At 39.3% G+C, this 18,875-nt stretch overlaps 1 protein-coding gene across 1 annotated transcript in view; it reads left to right on the forward strand.

Moving 5' to 3' along the window:
- The first annotated feature begins 219 nt into the window (after positions 1 to 219).
- The window catches only part of LOC137277015 (uncharacterized), a 39,772-nt gene continuing 21,116 nt past the window's right edge, over positions 220 to 18,875 (forward strand). Inside the window, exons 1-4 of the mRNA XM_067808679.1 lie at positions 220 to 376; positions 1,586 to 1,772; positions 8,183 to 8,251; positions 8,418 to 8,519. Coding sequence (XP_067664780.1) covers positions 220 to 376; positions 1,586 to 1,772; positions 8,183 to 8,251; positions 8,418 to 8,519 — 515 coding nt within the window. The remainder of the gene's footprint in view (positions 377 to 1,585; positions 1,773 to 8,182; positions 8,252 to 8,417; positions 8,520 to 18,875) is intronic.

Consider the following 18,875-nt stretch of genomic DNA (forward strand, 5'->3'; position numbering starts at 1 on the left):
AATTTACGCGAACAATCCAATTTAGTGAAGTGGGAATGTCCCGTAACCATGGAAAGTACTGTGACGTCACCACTACGTCATCAATCACCATGACGACGCCATGGAAACGACCTTTGACCGGCCGAAGCCTATTAAAAGGGCGCTCATCATCACAACGGCCCTTCTGACAGCAATACTTGTAGAGATAACTTCCACGTCCTACGAAGCAATCTTAGCAAGATGGACCTGTACGACAGTGAGTCGGAAGAACACAACCCTACTACCACTACTAATGACAAGAAGAGAAAAGTTGAAATCATTACAATCAACACCTCATCAAGCGACGAGGATTACCAATCCACCACCAAGAAAAACCAGCAGCAAACCATGACGAGATGTGAATACCCTCGTCCAACGGGGGAGCAATAACCGATTCAGGTGAGGAACCCGCTATCCTTACTCAGACTATTGACCATGTGGACAGTAACGATGAAGATTTTCAAACATTCAGGCCATTAAAAAAAAAGACAAAAAACAACAAACACACAAGCAACATACTGGTGCATAGTCATACAAACCTCGTGTCAGTTTAATGACTTTAAACAAAAAACATATTACAAAGACTTAATGGCCAGGCTGAACAAGGTAAGTACAGACCACCGTAACAGACCACAGTATGTAATCGCAGAGCACACACCAGATCAAATGGATAGGCAGGAAACGGGCAAACCCTGGAATGCAGTCCATCACTAACACGTAGGTGTAAAAATGAACGCATACTATCACATTACAAAAAATAATCACTTCCAGAAATTCACCCAAACAATCAAAGACAATTACCCAGCACAGATGAAATCAGCCAGGGTGGATAAAGTACATACAAACAAAACCTAGACAAATCAGAGAAATGACAACAGAATTTAGAACAATGGCAAAGGAAAACAAACCAAAACAAAATGGCGAAGAAACAGACAGAAAAAAACAAAAACCAAAAAACAACACGAAATCGAAATTTCTCATCGATCTGATTAAACAAAACAATCTCAAACATGTCGGTGAAGTCCTGCAACTGTATAACGACAATAAGTTAACCGACGAACAAACAACAAACTTGTTCGAGATAATTGCACAAAGCAATTACAACACCTTGATCCAGAAAGCTTTATCACTTGAGCAACAAATGAGTCAACAGCTAACCTTTGATGAATTACTAACAGAGTACATGCAAAGCACAAACCAAAAACAAACAGAATACGAAACAAAGGAACGTTCACTCCACATATTCCACCAAACACAATGAATGGGACGAAAACCAATTCGTCCGAGATATGTACCAGATCTTGAACAAAACTAAAAGGAAAGTGAATACTTTCATTCTACATGGCCCAACCAAAAGCGGAAAGTCAATGCTCCCAATAGCACGATTCCATGGGGAGGCAAAACTTTCAGGCAACACCACCTTCATATTGTGATCGAAACCTGATCATATGCGTAACACAAACTGATTTCGATGACGAAGGGGACGAACTCCTTCAAAACATTGATGAGAATCAATTCGTGACTGAAATGACATGCCAATGTCTGACACAGGGTTCCTTTTACCTAGATCTCATCTCACCCCAGAAACCTCAAGACCGTTGGTGGCGACATCAGTACGGGAACCTTCCACCGATGACCGAGGAATGGCTCCACCGCTATTCAAGATCCAGGAAGATACGACCATTCGGCCAGGACCACATGGAACAATTCTTCACCATGGTCGTCCAGAAGTACCCCGACGAACCAGACCAGATGTACAGGAAAAAAACATATAAGACAAAACACGATTACACATACACGTACAATGACCAAACCCCACGTGTTCGACACTACTTTGCTTATTCTATTATTCATTTTAAACTCTCCGAACACGAAAATTCAACCATTTTCAACTATTCAACCACGTGCAACCATCGTCGCCTATCTCACGCAGGCGTTGAAAATCGCGACATTTGTAAGAACACGTGTACTCGTAATGACGAATCCTTCCGCGGATCTGATGTGTGCATATTCTTCAGGGTGAGCAAGTGATGTATGAGGGTGTTCAATAGCATAGCTAAGGCCATTGTAAAAAAACTTCCACATGAATCGTTCTTTTCAAACTGGTGCAAGTGGACTCAACCAAATGACAAACTATGACCATCGATAACTACTTTACGTAGTCTGCGTCAGTTGACCAGTCCACGTTGTTATCAAAGGTCCTAATTAAGTAACAAGCTTGTCTTAGCAATAACAAAACTGTTCGCTGTTAAAATACCGCCAGGGTGCACACTGCAAGTAAATTTGAAGAACCTCCTACCTCAATAACAGTAATTTATTTGGCTACAATCCCCATCACCCCTATCTAATAGACAAACCAACGGCAATGCATTGGAATGTGGAAGGTTCCAACTTCAACTGTTGGAGGGGGTATAGGGTGCGTATTTTTTTGTATTGCGCACAAAGCCCTAAGATATATTTTAGGTTTCAAATATTTCTGATCTAAAATAATGCTCTTGTGATCTGAGGAACACAAGGCCCATATTTATTTTCATAGTGGCTGAAATAACCGAATTCAGAAACACCCTCTGTGGCAAAGAGCAGTTCCAGATGCTACCATGGGAACCAGCCAATATGGGCCTGCTTAACACACGTTGCTCTGCCCGTGGTCGAAGTAAATGAGTACTGACAGAAACATGTGAGTGGACGTTTTGATTTACTTTCGTGTGTACAGTGTCGATAGAAACCATGTATTGGCCCACTTCCGGGTGTTATTGAGTATTAGTGAGTGAGTGAGTTCATATTTATCGTCACATCGGCAATATTGCAGCCATATCGGGACGAGAACAAGTCATAACGACAGTGTAGAATGAATGAATAAAACCCTGTTGACGAAGAACAGTAAAACCACTAGTAAATATCACAGATAGCCATTTAAGACTAGTAATTAAATCTAAAACAGTTTAACTATAGAGGACAATACAATATAAAACTGGGCTATAGACTGCCAACAACTGAAGGTAGATCACCACACTAGGGACCATGGGGACTTACATTACTTTTGCTACCTGCATGGACCCTAGCTGGATTTACACCATCCCCTCAGTCGCTAGCAATTTAGGCACATCTAGCCATGTATTTAAAAGGACATATATACTACGATTAAAAAAGCGAAGAGTTTGAATTTACTTTGAATGTTTGTGGACTTACGTACCCTCTCAGAAGGACAATAATTTTACAGTACTTTAACCTCCCTCGACGATACAGCCACTAACAATCTTAGTTATCAATAATTTAAACCTTCAATCATAAAATATTCACCTATTTACAAGTCTAATATCAAAAGTCTTTTAAAAATGCAAGAATTAAACGAGAACTTATGTTACTGAAAAGATCCTTCATAGTTCGGGATTTAAAATATTTATCTCTTGTGATGGAATATTCGATACAGTCAAGCAAGACATGCTTGACCGTGATGATTTCATCACAAGGGATGCAGAACGGAGGATCCTCACCTTTCAATAAGTATTCATGAGTATATCTCGTATGGCCAATACGACATCGCCGCATGATGACCTCTTCAAATCTGGACTGACAACCCAAGTAGGTATAACCAATATAAGGTTTTATTTCATGTAATTTATTAATGCCTATTTGGGTGTCCCACTTCTTCTGCATCAGATCACGGATATAAGATATAGTGGTAGCGTTATAATCAGAGTATGGAATAAGAAGTGGTGTCACAGACTTGATGAGTGCTGCCTTGGCAGCAAGATCGGCCAGTGTATTCCCAGAAATGCCTACGTGGCTGGGTAACCAACAAAAGACGATGTCGTATTGGCCAGTAGCAAGATCATGATGCAATTTAATAATTTCTATTAAAAGTGGATGTTTGCAAGAAATACTTTTAATAGCTTGAAGGCAAGAAAGAGAGTCCGAATAGATTATATACTGCTTATGTTTGGGGTGTCTTTGAACATATTTAAGAGCCGTTAATATGGCGTTAGCTTCAGCTGTGAAAATAGAGCTGCAATCTGGTAATCTCGAAGATATTGTTCTGGATCCAATGACAGTGGCACAAGCTACTGCGCCACCGTCCTTGGACCCATCGGTAAATATGGGTTTGTAATTGCTATATTTACTTTTTAATTGATGATATTCTTGTTTATATTGTAATTGATTAGTTTCTGACTTTTTAAACTGTGTAAGAGTTAAATCAACTTGTGGCCGCACTAGTTGCCAAGGAGGAGAAGAAATCAAACGCGAAGGAGATACAGTCTCCAGCTCAATGCCAGCACCAGAAAGGAATGGTTTAACCCTAAGCCCAAGAGAAGATTTCTTAGTATATATATCCTCATAGAGGGGATTAAAGACACAGTTAAAAGCAGGATTAGACTTAGAAAAAAGTTTTGTAATATATTGTACAGATAATTTTATACGGCGTTGTGAAAGAGATGGTTCATCTGCCTCGACGTAAAGACTGTCCACGGGAGAGGTTCTAAAGGATCTGAGACAGAGTCTAAGACCTTGGTGGTGCACAGAATCTAATAGTTTTAAGTTGCTTTTACAGACTCCTCCATATACGATGGACCCATAATCAAGCTTTGAGCGGACCAGTGATCTATATTGGTGAAGTAGAGTAGCTTGATCACCTCCCCATTTTGAATTGGAAACAACTTTTAGTAAATCCACAACCTTCAAGCATTTATTTTTTAGGTATTTAATGTGTGGAATAAAAGTTTAATGGGAGTCAAAAATTATACCCAAGAACTTGGCCTCCTTGACCACTTTGATGGGAGTGCCATTTAGAAACAGTTCTGGGTCCTTATGTGGCTTATATTTTCTACAGAAGTGTAGACAATTAGTTTTTGACTGAGAAAATTTAAAGCCATTTTCGAGACACCATTTATTCATTTTGTTTAAACACAACTGCAATTGCCGTTCAATAGTATGCATATTTTTACCTCGACAAATATTAAAATCATCCACGAAAAGCGACCCATCAATTGAATCATTTAAAACCTTGGACAAACTGTTAATCTTAATGCTAAACAGTGTGACAGACAAAATACTGCCCTGTGGAACATCCTGATTGTAATGATCAGACAGGGTTGAACCCACTCGGACCTGAAACTGTCGGTCATTTAAAAAGTTGGATATAAATTGAGGTAAACGACCTCGTAATCCAAAGTCATGTAAATCTTTTAAAATTCTATGTTTCCATGTTGTGTCATACGCTTTTTCTAAATAAAAAAAGATTGACACTGCATGTTGTTTATTAATTATGGCATTTTTCACAAAAGATTCTAAACGCACTATATGATCGATAGTACTTCTGTTTTTACGGAAACCGCATTGTATATCTGTTATTAGGTTATTGGTTTCCAAGTAACAAACAAGTCGATTATTTATCATGCGTTCCATCACTACAAAAAAAGTGGGTAATTGCGGAATCCAGTTGGTTTCTATTCCCTGAAACTCACTAACTGAGTTTCCAACTAGATTCCATTTTGGAAATGTGATTTTGGTATTTCTGTAAATGGAAACCAAAATGAAACTAAGTTCGGGGGTTTCTTGTTGGTTTCCATACCTTGAATTTGCAACTCTCAGATCTCACTAAATGGAAACCAACATAAAAGTAGAAAATGTAGTTTCATGTTGGTTTCCATTGCGCTGTTTTGAGTAACATAAAATGTGTAATTGTTTACCATCCTGACATCCAGTTGGTATCCATTCAGTAAAACTGGGTGACCTAGTTTCCAAATAGAATCCATAATGGATACTCTAAGCTCCAGTGATGGAAACTGACACGAAGCTATGGTCATGTGTTGGTTTCCATTCCTGACTGAAACTTAGCTTTCACGAGGTGTTATAATTCAATCTGAATGTGCCTGGGGAAGGAATAGTAGATTCGTATCCTTACTTAGATGAACAAGACAACAAAAGTAAATTGTTGATGCATCATTCTTTGGATATCACAATATTAAATGTGGCTTCAAACTGATGATACAAGAACAAACTATACACTTTTTTCCTTCACATTCTTGTTTATTCGTAATGAAATGAAGCATCATATTCCAACTACCATGCACACAAACTTCGCAATAACCGTACTAAACATGCAAATGGTGAAATGAGGAATGGCTATAAATGGCCTTTGCCTATCTATGTGCGCGTTTCTCTAGATTGGGATGAATGGGGCAAGTCCAGGTTTCGGTTGTCTGCTTTGTCAAATTGAGGATCAGACGCTTTCTTTATCTGAAAAGAAATAATAAAACAGTGATATCTATATACAAGAATAAAAGGTGAGTTGACTCTGCATAGAAACATTGCTCCAACTTTTATTATATATTAATCATAACTTATTGGATCATTGAGTTGTATTCCTTTCAGTAAATATATTGTATAGAAATAAATAAAATTAAAGCCACTTGAGCAATAGCAATAGTTCAGATATATATTAATAATTAAAAGGTAAATGATGCAATATATAAAAAAACAGGCTATAGACTGCCAACTCCTGGGAATGTGAAAGAGTATAAGCATTTAGGAAGATTAGTATAAGTGATTAAAACAATTGTCAGTTCCGTACTTACATCATGATATTTATGCAGAATATACGTGAATTATACAATAAACTGGGGCAGTGCGTAAAGTTTTGCGTTAAAAGCATTTATAGTTGGCATACTTAAACACTGAGTTGAAATACTTGACAACTAATCAGTGTCAGGTCATTAGTGTGTCGGGGTTCGTGTGTCGGCTTCATTGGGGCAGTCCCCACTTAACAGGCTCCTATTATCAAAATTAGCTAGCTGTAAAAACAATAGAACTTACCTGAGTCAGGTGTTGACAGACAAAACCGGAAGTAATGAACCAGTAATTCATGGGCAGGCGAACTCGTGACATTTTATAAAAGCAACAGTTTTATGTACTGAAGTGGTCGTTTTCAGCCTTTGTCTTAAAATCACATCCAAATTGGGTCAGAGAAGGATTTCGTGCATGCCAATCGAAAAAGGATCAGGTATTTCTTATTACCCACAATGCCCCTACGCACGGTTGACGCCATTTTGTCACTTAATCCCAAGTTGTTTTGAGACGACTATTTTGAAAGCAGTTCCCACCCGATATGTCCAGTAACGACGACCAGGAAGTCAACACAGTGCAGTATTCCTACGTTTGCCCGTGTTATCTGATTCAAGAGAATGGCAATGAGATTTACAATAGAAGCTTTGGAGATTTGGATACGTGAAAAATTGAGAACAGCAGCAGTCGTTGATCGCAGCGGGAGAAAAGGAACATTCCACGATCTGGTCAGGTACAGTGTTATTTTCTTGAAATAAGCAAATATTATTCGTAACGTTTAATGTAAGTAAGTAACAACTGCAATACATATGAAATTTTAGACTTGATGGACCTCGGTAAACAAATGCGTGTCGAAGTCTTAGCAAGAGAGATGTATGGCTTCCTTCACTCAGCACTCGGTTAATTCAAGAACTCAATATTACTGTGATTTGGATCAGCTCACACACGATTAAAATGGTTCAATGTGTTAATGAATGAAAAATTATCTATAGTAATTATCTACTATCTCTAGTATATTATTAGTAATGTGCTTGTTACGACTCAAAATAACTTCAAACGTATTTCTAAATACGAATATTTATTTAAGACATCCTTTTCATATTGCTTTTGATATTTGCACGTTTGAAAACAATGTAGTCGGGGATAGTGTGTCATTTTGCATTTATAGGTTAGGGATTCTCTGACCAGATTTGGTGCATTATATATTGTTTGAGTGAAATTTCAAAATTGAAATTTCACAATGTTTTCAAACTAATATTGAATATTTTTATATTATTGATAATTTAGATTTGCCATCTGATGTAAGTAGTGTTATGCTTATCTTATCAAGATTTAACGAACTCTGAATGAAGAAATGTGGATTGTGTTAGTCCCACAGAAAAGGTTAGGAAGAGTTTTTGATATAAAGAATATATGGGTATACAATGATGGATTGCCAACCCAGAATAGTATATGAATTTGCTGACCTGGATTCTTTTCATCTAGCATATTCTACACTTTGCAAATTGATATTTATTCTTTTTATTCGACACTTTATTGTTATCAAGAGTGCAATATGACAAGTTCCTGACTCTTTTTAATCGATACATTTCTACGTTTCCAGCATAAAGGAGGGCAGTGTTGGAAAAACTGAAGAAGGCAGCCAGGACCAACTCATTTTGACATACAAAAGGTATGTATAACCTGAACCGTCCAGTACATAATGTACATACAACATAACCAAATAATCTAAATCCTAGGACTCAATAAAAATGCATGACACATTCACTATTCTTGTAACCTCCAACTGGAAACATGTTTCACTTATAGTTATGCATCATGCACATGTCTCCTTTCAGAAGCTTTTTGATGGGTTTGGATGAACAAGATGGATCACTTAAGAAGGTGTGGGGAAAGCAGAGGCCCACGGCTTGTACACAAAGAACGGCAAAGACTTCAGAGTAAGTAAACGTATTCTAGTCATTTTACATCTTGCACAGATTAAAAATTTTAAGGAAACCTTTAAAATATCAAGTTAATTTGGATTCTTTCTATATACATTCAAGGAATTTCAAAATGAACACTGTTTAGAAAGTGCGATTTATCCTTTGAAAAATACAGCTTAAAGAGTTTTAAATATTATGCGGCACATTATGCTGCAGCGTTTGCTTGTGACCCCATATTCATAGCTTGTCTGGATGAATGACTCCACATTATTGGTTAAGAAAACATGCCTTTTCACAATAACGGATAAATCGTAGTTCATAATGTGCATGGTAAGTAACATTCAGAAAATAAATTATTGCTTTCAAAGGCGAATTTCTTCATGTCTCTGCACTCTAACATATCAATAAGCTGTTCTGCGATTGAAACTTTTGATGCCAAATGCTCAGTTTATACTTTTTGATCTCTTCGCTTATCGGGCATGGGGTTCAGTGTATTTCACCTCAAGCAATGTTTGACAGTTTTCTTTTCTCTAGCCATGGATATCGTAGACGAATGCTTGTTTGTACTGATAGTTTGTTTTCTAAATTTCAGAAGCTGGAAAGCAGGGAGGCTGTGAAACGATTGACTGGTCGGAGAAGAAGCACACAGTTCTTCCTCTCTTGGGGAAAGAGCTAACATTTTTCAAACTAGGAAGCCAAGTGATATGGGCTGGTCTACAGTGTGTTTTGAGCAAAATATTCTGTACTCACTGCTAATTATTCCCTTGCTTTTGTTTCATTTACTAACTTGAATATTCCGAATATTATTTGTTTACAAACATATTGTTGAATATAAATAAACTTTTCATGAATTTGTGTTTTATTCTGTTTTTTGTCATCCTGAAGCCTTTTACCATTATGCAATTGTATAAAATACCCGATTTGCTACATGTGAGACATGAAACAACATCTTTTCCGGAGGACCGGGTAAAGGGCCGACACGAGCAAGTTTCAGTTCATGGAAACTAGGTATTAAACTAGGTTGGAAACTACAACACGGAAACCAGGTTGAAACCTGCAATAAACTCATACATGGAAACCAGATTGAAACCTACAATAAACTCATGAATGGAAACCAAGTTGAAACCTACAATAAACTCATACATGGAAACCAACTGGATCCCGCTTGGAGGAGTGGGTAATGAAACGAACTGGAAACCATCCTGAAATGGTGCAGTTTCAGTTGCATGGAAACCACAATGAAACTATAGGAAACTCCCTGGAAACCAACTGGAAATGTTGGTTTCCATGACGTTTCTTCTCGATTTCAGTGTTCCGGAAACCAGCTTATTTTTGCAGTGCATGGTCTTGCAAACACAGCTAGTTAGTGAAATGAGCCTATAATTCGAAGGGTTAGTGTGAACACGTCCAAGTTTAGGAATAGGAACAATAATAGCATCACGCCACGACGAAGGGAACTTTCCACTTTTCCAAATGTTATCAAAAATATATAACAGTGTCTCCAAACATGAGTCTGGCAAGTGTTTGAGGAGTTGATAATGTATGCCATCAGCTCCAGAAGCAGTATCGTGAGCCTGATCAAGAGCAGTGTGAAGTTCATGTATCGAAAATGTTTCATTGTAGTCTTCTCCATTATCTGAAGTGAAATTAATAGGTGTCTTTTCCTGCTGTTTTTGATATTTTTGGAATTCAGGTACATAATTAGATGAAGAAGAGTGTTTGGCCAACGTCTCACCAAGTTTATTTGCAATATCTGATTTACTGGTCAATAATTGGTTCCCATCTTTCAGATGATGGATACTAGATGTTGATCCCTTACCCTTGATTTTCTGGATCATATTCCACACCTTTGATATCGGCGTGCGCGAATTAATTTTTGAGACATAGTCCTGCCAAGAGTGGCGTTTACTTTGCTTGAACGTACGCCGAGCTTTGGCGTTCAAAATTTTAAATTTATCTAAATTGTGGACCATAGGATGGCGACGAAAGTAATGTTCGGCTTTCTTCCGTACCTTCCTAGCCTGTTTGCATTTATCTGTAAACCATGGTTTTCGTATGTGAGGAATTGAAGAGGACTTTGGGATACACTCGTCAGCGATAGTATTTAACTTATCTGAGAAACATTTAATGGCATCAGGAATATCATTGAAAAGTTCAGGTTTAAGTTGTTCAGCACAGAGAATTTCATACAGAGGCCAGTTGGCCTTTTTAAAATTCCATCTTGATGATGGAGGAACGTCAGATGGATTCACAGGTTTTAGTATTGTTGGGAAATGGTCACTTCCACAGAGGTCGTCATGGACTGACCATTCAAATTCGTTCAACAGGTTGGAGTCAGTTAGTGACAAATCAAGAGATGAATATGTTCCTGTGCCAGGATGTAAATACGTGTTTGAACCGTCATTATAAATGCATAAATCATTGTATGAAATAAAATCCTCCGGCACTTTACCTTTGGTGTATGTATTAGCGCTACCCCAGAGTGGGTTGTGGCTATTCAAATCTCACATGATTAAACATGGTTTAGGTAGCTGATCATAGAGAGCCTGTAAATCACTTAGTTGAACAGTTGATGACGGTGGAATGTATAAGGAGCATGAAGTAAAAGCAACCTGTAATGTAAGTCGCACTGCAACGACTTGGAGATTTGTTTTAAGTGGAATTGGACTGTGGATAACATTGTTCCTCACCAGGATTGATGATCCACCAGAGGCTCTATCACCCGGAGGAGAGAAACAGTGATACGCATTGCACTGGTCAAAATTATCGGTCTGTTTCAGATAAGTTTCCTGGATACAGAATACTGACGGGTTAAAATTTTGGACTAATAACTGTAAATCGTTTAAATTAGTCTTAATTCCTCTACAATTCCATTGGATGATAGGTGAAGATATCATTTCTGCAGAGGGAGGACGAGAGATCTACCCCTCACCTTCCGTGAGGGCGAAAGGCTATGTGTCCTGCCATGTCTATGGTCAGACACATCCATGTCCTCAAGAGAGCCAAATTTATTAAAAATCTGGATCTGGTTGTTTGCCCCTTTTGGGACTTTATTGCTGTGATGCTTTTTACCCGTTTCACTGTTCGTTTTAGACTTGGTCTTTGCTTAATGTTTCATACTTGAATCTTGTTGAGATGATGGTTTCTATGAATTAGATGGATCCTGCTCAGATGATACCTTTGGTTGAACGACTGAGATGTAGTTTGTGCACTGGCGGTCTTTTGTGGTGGTTTCGCCTGGAGTTCAACAGGTAACAAAGTGGGCGCCGAAGTCTTTGTCCATGTGTAATTGGTCTGACATCCTACTGAACTGCATGAAACAATGGAACGTTTGACAGGAAGTGAAACAGAAACAGCGCTAGCATATGACAGGCCTGACTGTTCTTGTGCAAGAACAATTTGTTTAGCTTCAACGAATGTAATATTGCGGTCATGCTTTATCCGTGATATCTTAGACTGAAGCTTCCAGGTTGGACATTCCTTAGAGGAAGAAGGATGACAACCAGAACAATTAACACATAGTGGAGGATTATCACAAAAGTTTGTGTTTTCACACGATCCTGCACACCGATGGCAAGCAGCTTGATTATGACACGATTTAGAACCGTGCCCATATTTCTGACATCTGTAGCATCTCAAGGTATTAGGGATAAATGTATCCACCCTCAAATTTCAGTACCCAGCTTTCAATGATTGTGGATGCACGGGGAGACCAAAAGTAAATAGATACGTGTTTGTGATTTGATCATTCTTTCTGAAAGTGAAACGTTTAACACTAGTGACTCCTTGGGAACATAGTTCTTTAACAATGTCAGCTTCTGTCATATCAGAAAGGCAACGCCCATTGTCACGGACGATGCCCTTAGAATTATTTAGTGATCTGTGAGGAGAAACCTCAACTGGAATATTGGCTAGAGATTTGGCTGAAAGCAGGATCTGTGATTGGATTTGTTTCCTACACTCGATGAGCAGAGAACCAGATCGTAGTTTCTTAATTTCTTTTACCTCACCGACCAAACCTTCAACACCCTTAGCTACAGCAAAGGGGTTTAGCCGTAGAGGACCACCATCAGGTGCTGTCATGACAACGAAACGTGGCCAGTTTTCATTGGTGATGAGAGCTGTGGGAGTCTCATCCTCCGACGAGAACGAATCATCAGACTCGTGGGAACGTTTTTTGAGTGGGGGTGCCATGTTATATATATATGATTCACCCTCCTAGCTCCCCACCCACCACGGCGTGTCAACAAGGACGATGCCATATGTCTGCGGATCTCCAACAGACGACACCAGGGATATTAGGAGGGTATACTCAAGCAGGAATAATCTTGAAAAGATAGATCCTACCAGATTGGCCCATGAGCCACCGCCTTCGGACATAGGACTCTAGGCAAATGAACAATTCAGTAAGTTGTCGTATCATAAAAATAAATGGCCAAGGCCAGAGTATACATTCCAAAATATGCATAAATACTTACCATGCACAGGGCTTGGCGTGACCAGCCGATTGGTAGAATCGGGCCTATTCTACTACCCGTCTAGGTGAAGTCAGGGCCAAAGTGGTGTGTTGAGCAACAGGAACACGGTTATAGGCTCCTATTGCCCTCAACCACCAGGATCCCCTTCTCCACCAACACAGGGCTGCAACCCACGGCAAACGGGTGGGTGGACCAAATATCCCCCCGGGTCCACTACGGGGGTGTCGGCGAGCACTTGGCGTTACCCAGCACCCACCACGAGGAGGTGGCTCGCCACGGGTGCCTATTGAGTATTAGAAGCACGGGAATATTTTGTTTTAGACAGCCGGCTAACATACGTAAGCCCTATAAAACATTTTAGTTTAATATAAGCCTGCCAAGATTTTCTATCGTAGTATTTATGTCATTTCAAGTTTGGCTAATATTTCACACAGTCGCTAGCAGTGAAAAGATACTGTCCCCATAGTTCTGACTAACACGCCAACTCTGCAGAATTTCGTCATAATTTTAGTCCACAAATAAAAAAACTTGTTTAACAAGCATCATTGTTTTCATTAGCAATTTCACTGCTTGTAGCAAAGGTGTAGGGACAGCCTAGGTAACAGCCAGATAAGCGAGAGGCACGTGCGATGTTGATTTCATCGGTTACTTGATGTCGGTCCACATTGAACATCACACGACGGCGTCCTATTGGCCACACAAGATATAATCACGATTTATATCTATTGAAAGGTAAGTATCCTCCAGTTTGTATCCCATATGATGAAATAATCAATATCAAGCATATCTTCCGTGACTGTTGAAAATTCCGTCACAAGGGATAACTATTTTAATTCACGAACTATAAAGGATCTTTTAAATGGTTACAGTTCTCAAGTAATTAGTGCATTTTAGAAGATTTGGGTTTGTTAATTGATTTGTAATATAGATAATAAATATTCTATTATTTGAATTTCAAATTAGTTACTCAAATTGTTAGTGGCTGTACCCTCAAAGTGGGTAAAGCACTGTAAAATTATTGTCCTCCTTAGACAATACGTTAGTCCGAAAACATTTATTAATCGTAGGTACTTCTGTTATGTTAATGCATGGCTGAAGGTATGGTGTAAATCCATGCAGGTAGGAACAATAATGGCCCCATGGCCCCTCCTATGGTGATCTACCTTCAGTTGGTGGCGGCAAATGGCATATTTGTACTTAGTATTGTCCAAAAATATACCGAGTCAAAACAGAAACTTCTGAATCACAAAATCTGATTTTCAAAAATTTTTCTCGGATGATACATCTATGTATCCGAAGTTGGATCCCCATCTTTCGACTCGAGAAAAAAACACTGAAACCCATCCATTCGTCGTGCTATTGACGTTTAGTGCCAAATCAGGTATTGCACGTGCAGTCGATCACGTGGTCTTCGCATCGAAGGTTTCTTCATTTGCACGTGTTTGCATTGGCCTCAAGAATTGAAAAAGAACACTTTTGAACCACAGTTCTAACAGTACTTTTAAATGTGCAGTTCATGATAAATTTATTCAATATGGTCTTTCTTTTCAATTTGTGCTTATTCTCGTTCCGTCACTCCCTTCAAACGGGAGGTGGCAGGGGGTAAAATTGAGGCGAAGAACGATCTGAATACCACGAGTGGCGCTATTTCACGTGAGTAATTATTAAACATGAGGTAGGAAATGTGAGAGCACAACCAAGTCAGGAAATGGAGTGTACCTTTGATGGTGACGTTATTTTATTTTGAGATGAAAAATATTTTTCGATCCGAAGCGAGGAAAGTACATTGCCAACCTTCGCTCGCATATATGTGGACTTCTCTATGCTGCACAACCCCATTTGCGCTAAGGTTTGCCTGTGCTCAGAAGCACAAATACAGTTTTCCTCCTTGACCGAAGATACAAACAACATACTTGATGTCCGGGCACTGACCATGTTAGTCTCGTCAATGATGAGCGTGTCCGTGTTATTGATTCTCCTTGCTGTCTGGGAATATCCAGGGGTTGCAAACAGTTCGACAAGTTCGTCATTCTTGTTTCTACCATCTAAAAGACCAGCCCAGGAATGAAGCGATACCAGTGCTGGCGATCACTGAAACACGCACTCCCCTGCATCTCTACCTCTGCGTTATTTCCATGAGAAGTACACTTTTCCCTGCCTGCCCTATGACAACTACGTTGTGTCCTCTTTCAATAAAGTCATGCAAATTCAGCTGACCTGAAACCAAGACAAGCATCGTGTCGACATTTCCAACATGTGGGTGAAAAAACTGGAGTGTTTTGTACACAAAGGTGTTAGCCAATCAGATTGCCGGAGGCCGGAGGTCGTAAAGCCCGTCGCTGACGACCTAGTTTTTCTACACTTCCGGCACAGCAACTCGGTCTTTGGCGATTTAATAGAAACCATCAAGTGCATCCCCTCGAAGGCATGTGTATATTGTAACGAGTGTGTACTTTCTGTATAATTTTTTATTAAATAATAATTACTATTGGGTCACAACGTATAGTGTTTTGAATAATAATTCACATTTCGTATAATAGATGGTCAGCATTTTTAAGATTTTGGTAACAGGCTGTCCGGAAATTATCTACCCGTGTTAGGTACATGTTGGCCTTGAGCTACCAAGGATAGCTGCAAATCAACAACAGGCGTGGTACAATTTGTCAGCAATAAGTCTGGCGAAATATTAATATTTTCGAAGGAAGGCCTACCTTGGTCAGAGGATGACAGAGCCATCGGGGTGATGAAGCTTAGCTCCAGCTGGGATGTCATGTCAGCGCTGCCGTTTCCCATAGGGGCCTCTCGTGGTGTGAACTCAGACGTTGAAGGCTGTATGGCCTCGGGGGCTGCGCACCTTACGCTTCGGAGGCATCTCGAGCAGTTGTCAGTGAAAGAAAGTTTTAAAAAATTCGTTAAATCCAGGAAGAATGCGAAAATAAACCGTACCATGTGAAAATGTAAATTAAATATGAAGTTAATTCAGAATTTTCAACGATTTGCCAAACTTACACGAGGATCAGAATATTTTTTTAGCAACAGCAAAATGAGCTACCGTGTGAGAGAACATGCAGCAAAGATATAAACGGACGTGACATAGCTGCGGATATGACATCAGCGAAGGTGACGTAGGTAAAATTATGGAATACCGAAATAATACACTGTCATGTGCATTGCTACACTGGATACTCATTGAGAGCTAAGTGCATAAACTTAAGTGAAAGAGTCCTAAATTATGTCTGTGGCCAAATTAATGGAATACGCCACTTTGCTAACTGGGACAGATTATTTAATTACATCTACTGCACAGACTGTAAACTACAGTGTTATCTCCTAGCTTATTAAATTGACACAGTTTGGATTATAACTTACCTTTGGGTATTAGCGTGTACATCACGCGCTGACGAAGTGCTAGAACTCTGCGCCTGTCTTGTAAATGCTGCCTATAAACCCATATAGCGAAGCAACGCTAAATGTCATTACTATTGGGTGACAACGTTTAGTGTGGGTGACAACGTTTAGTGTTTTGAATAATAATTATGATGGGTCACATTTTGTATAGTAGATGGTCAGCATTTTTAAGATTTTGGTAACAGGCTGTCCGGAAATTATCTGCCTTTGGTTTTCTATTTGTTACTTCCGGGAGACCGCTAGAGATTTCTACAGTGTTGGCGATGGTCTCATGTGCCCGAACTTTCGGTACGCTCACTACGTCACATTCTGCATTCTCTCTCGCACTAAGACTTTGGTGAGTTTGCTATATTACATTTTGTCTCATTTGTAATGTATTTGAAATCGTTATTGTGAAATGGACTTGTGACTTTGTGTACCTTGATCTCTATTTGCTAAAACAACAATTGAATGTTTTAGATTTGTCTTTGTTCTGTTTTGCTGGTTCACAGGGGGTTTCTTACATCGTTTGTCACGGCTAATTCTTAACCGTAACGATATGCCTCCCACATCCATAGAAAATGTCCACAGCCTTTATGCTCGTGAGACTATTAAAATACGACATATATTCAATGACGAGTGCATGATTGTCCGGTTTTCGATCACTTCGCAGTGATTCGGTGATGCACCCTTGCAGGGTATATAGTAGTTGTTTTGGATAGTTCACCGGAACTTAGTTTATCGATTTTCGGACCAGCGGTGGGCGCCTGTGGCCCAGGTTTACGGTTCCAGCATGATAATGCTCGGCCGCATACCGCGATGTTTGACACGAAATTTTCCGTCAAACCTCTGGAATCTACGTCATGGACTGGCCAGTGAGGTCCCCTTAACTGGATCCAATAGAGCACGTGTCGGATGCTCTTGGGAGAAGGCTTCGTGGTCATTGGAACCAACCTCAGAATTTGCAGGAACTTCACGCTGCCTTGCAAGAGCAATGGCGCATAATTCCAAACCACAAGCATGAGACTGTCGATGAGGAGACAGTGTTTGGCAGTGGTGAATGTGCGGGCGGCCATACACAATATTGAACTGAGAAATTTCGAATTTTTATTCTTGCACCTTGATATTCAGTATACCCCCCATGTTTTGGAACGGCGGTGTAGCCTAATGGAACTGATTGTGGCACTGCCAGAATATCGAGTACATCACACAGATCTCACCCACGAAATTTAACCATCTTACCATCTCTTGTTCTTTTATAGTGCCCTTAGGAAAGAATATGAAGTTTCTTTCTTACTCAGTATAATTTTTTGCTATATTTATAATTTATATGCTAGCTAGTTTTAAATCATTATGTGGTAATCTAATAGTTTTCCTGTCTAAGATCAGCTAATGGTAGCTATGCCAACATAACCCCCCAAAGCGCCATAACTCTTCCTTTAATCGTAGGCAAACTTATTGGACGTCTCATTATGTAGGTCAAATGTCTGTATTTTATGAGGATTTTAGTTAGATGAGAGATCCGCGGGAAAACAGGAAACTACCCTTAAACGGGGTTGAAGTATCGTAAGATCGTATCGTCCCAATACTATCAGAGTCGGTTTTGCTCAACCATACTTTTTCAAATTGTAGTATTTTTCCTCTTTTAAGTTCACAGTTTAATTTTGGCTTACCCGTAGTATAGTTGTTCTTTATAATTTGACTTAACTTTCATACAATCACCAGTGGCTGAAGGTATGGCGTAAATCTTCTACATAGGGTCCATGTACCTAGCAAAGGTAACGTAAATCTCCATGGTCCCTGTAGAGTGATCTACCTCCAGTTGTTGGTGATATATAGCCTTTGTTTATATTGTTTTGTCCAAATAGTGCTGAAGTTTTAACTTTCAATACTGGTTTAAATAGTAACCGTGATATGTTCTACTTTTATAGTACTTTGACGAGTTTGTGTTTAATATACACATAGTCCATTTCAATATCTAACACGTTCAAGTCACGTTATGGCTGAAACATTGCCGGTGTGACGTTAAATACACTTAAACTGAATTCTCAAAGGAGTTAGTCATTGGTGAATTTAACAGGGAGCAGCCATGTGAAGATTCCGACGGCGTGGGTCAAATGCTTCAGAAGAGTTGAGAACGGTTAAAAATGAAGAAGGTAATCAAAAAGCAGATTGAACCGCCGAACTTGCCAAAAAAAACTTGCCAAATGACGGCTAAGATCCCCATATTCATGAAGGGAACGAACGTTAATCCAGAGCTATAAAAAAAAGCTCTGTTGCGAAAGTGGAGCTATCTCCTTTGCAACCTCTGCAATCTTCCAACAAGAAAACATCATGTTCTCGAATTCAAATGTTGCAAGACATTCCTCTGTTACCAGGTGTTGAGACTCTTTACCAAGCAGTGAAGGTGAGTCAAAAATAAACTCTAAAACTTACACAGAGTACTAAATTGTAATGATACGAATTCTTCTCGTTACCCTATTCCAATAAATATTTATAAACTAAC

Source organism: Haliotis asinina, chromosome 1 (genome assembly GCF_037392515.1).
Source record: "Haliotis asinina isolate JCU_RB_2024 chromosome 1, JCU_Hal_asi_v2, whole genome shotgun sequence".
In the NCBI taxonomy this organism is placed as follows: domain Eukaryota; kingdom Metazoa; phylum Mollusca; class Gastropoda; order Lepetellida; family Haliotidae; genus Haliotis; species Haliotis asinina.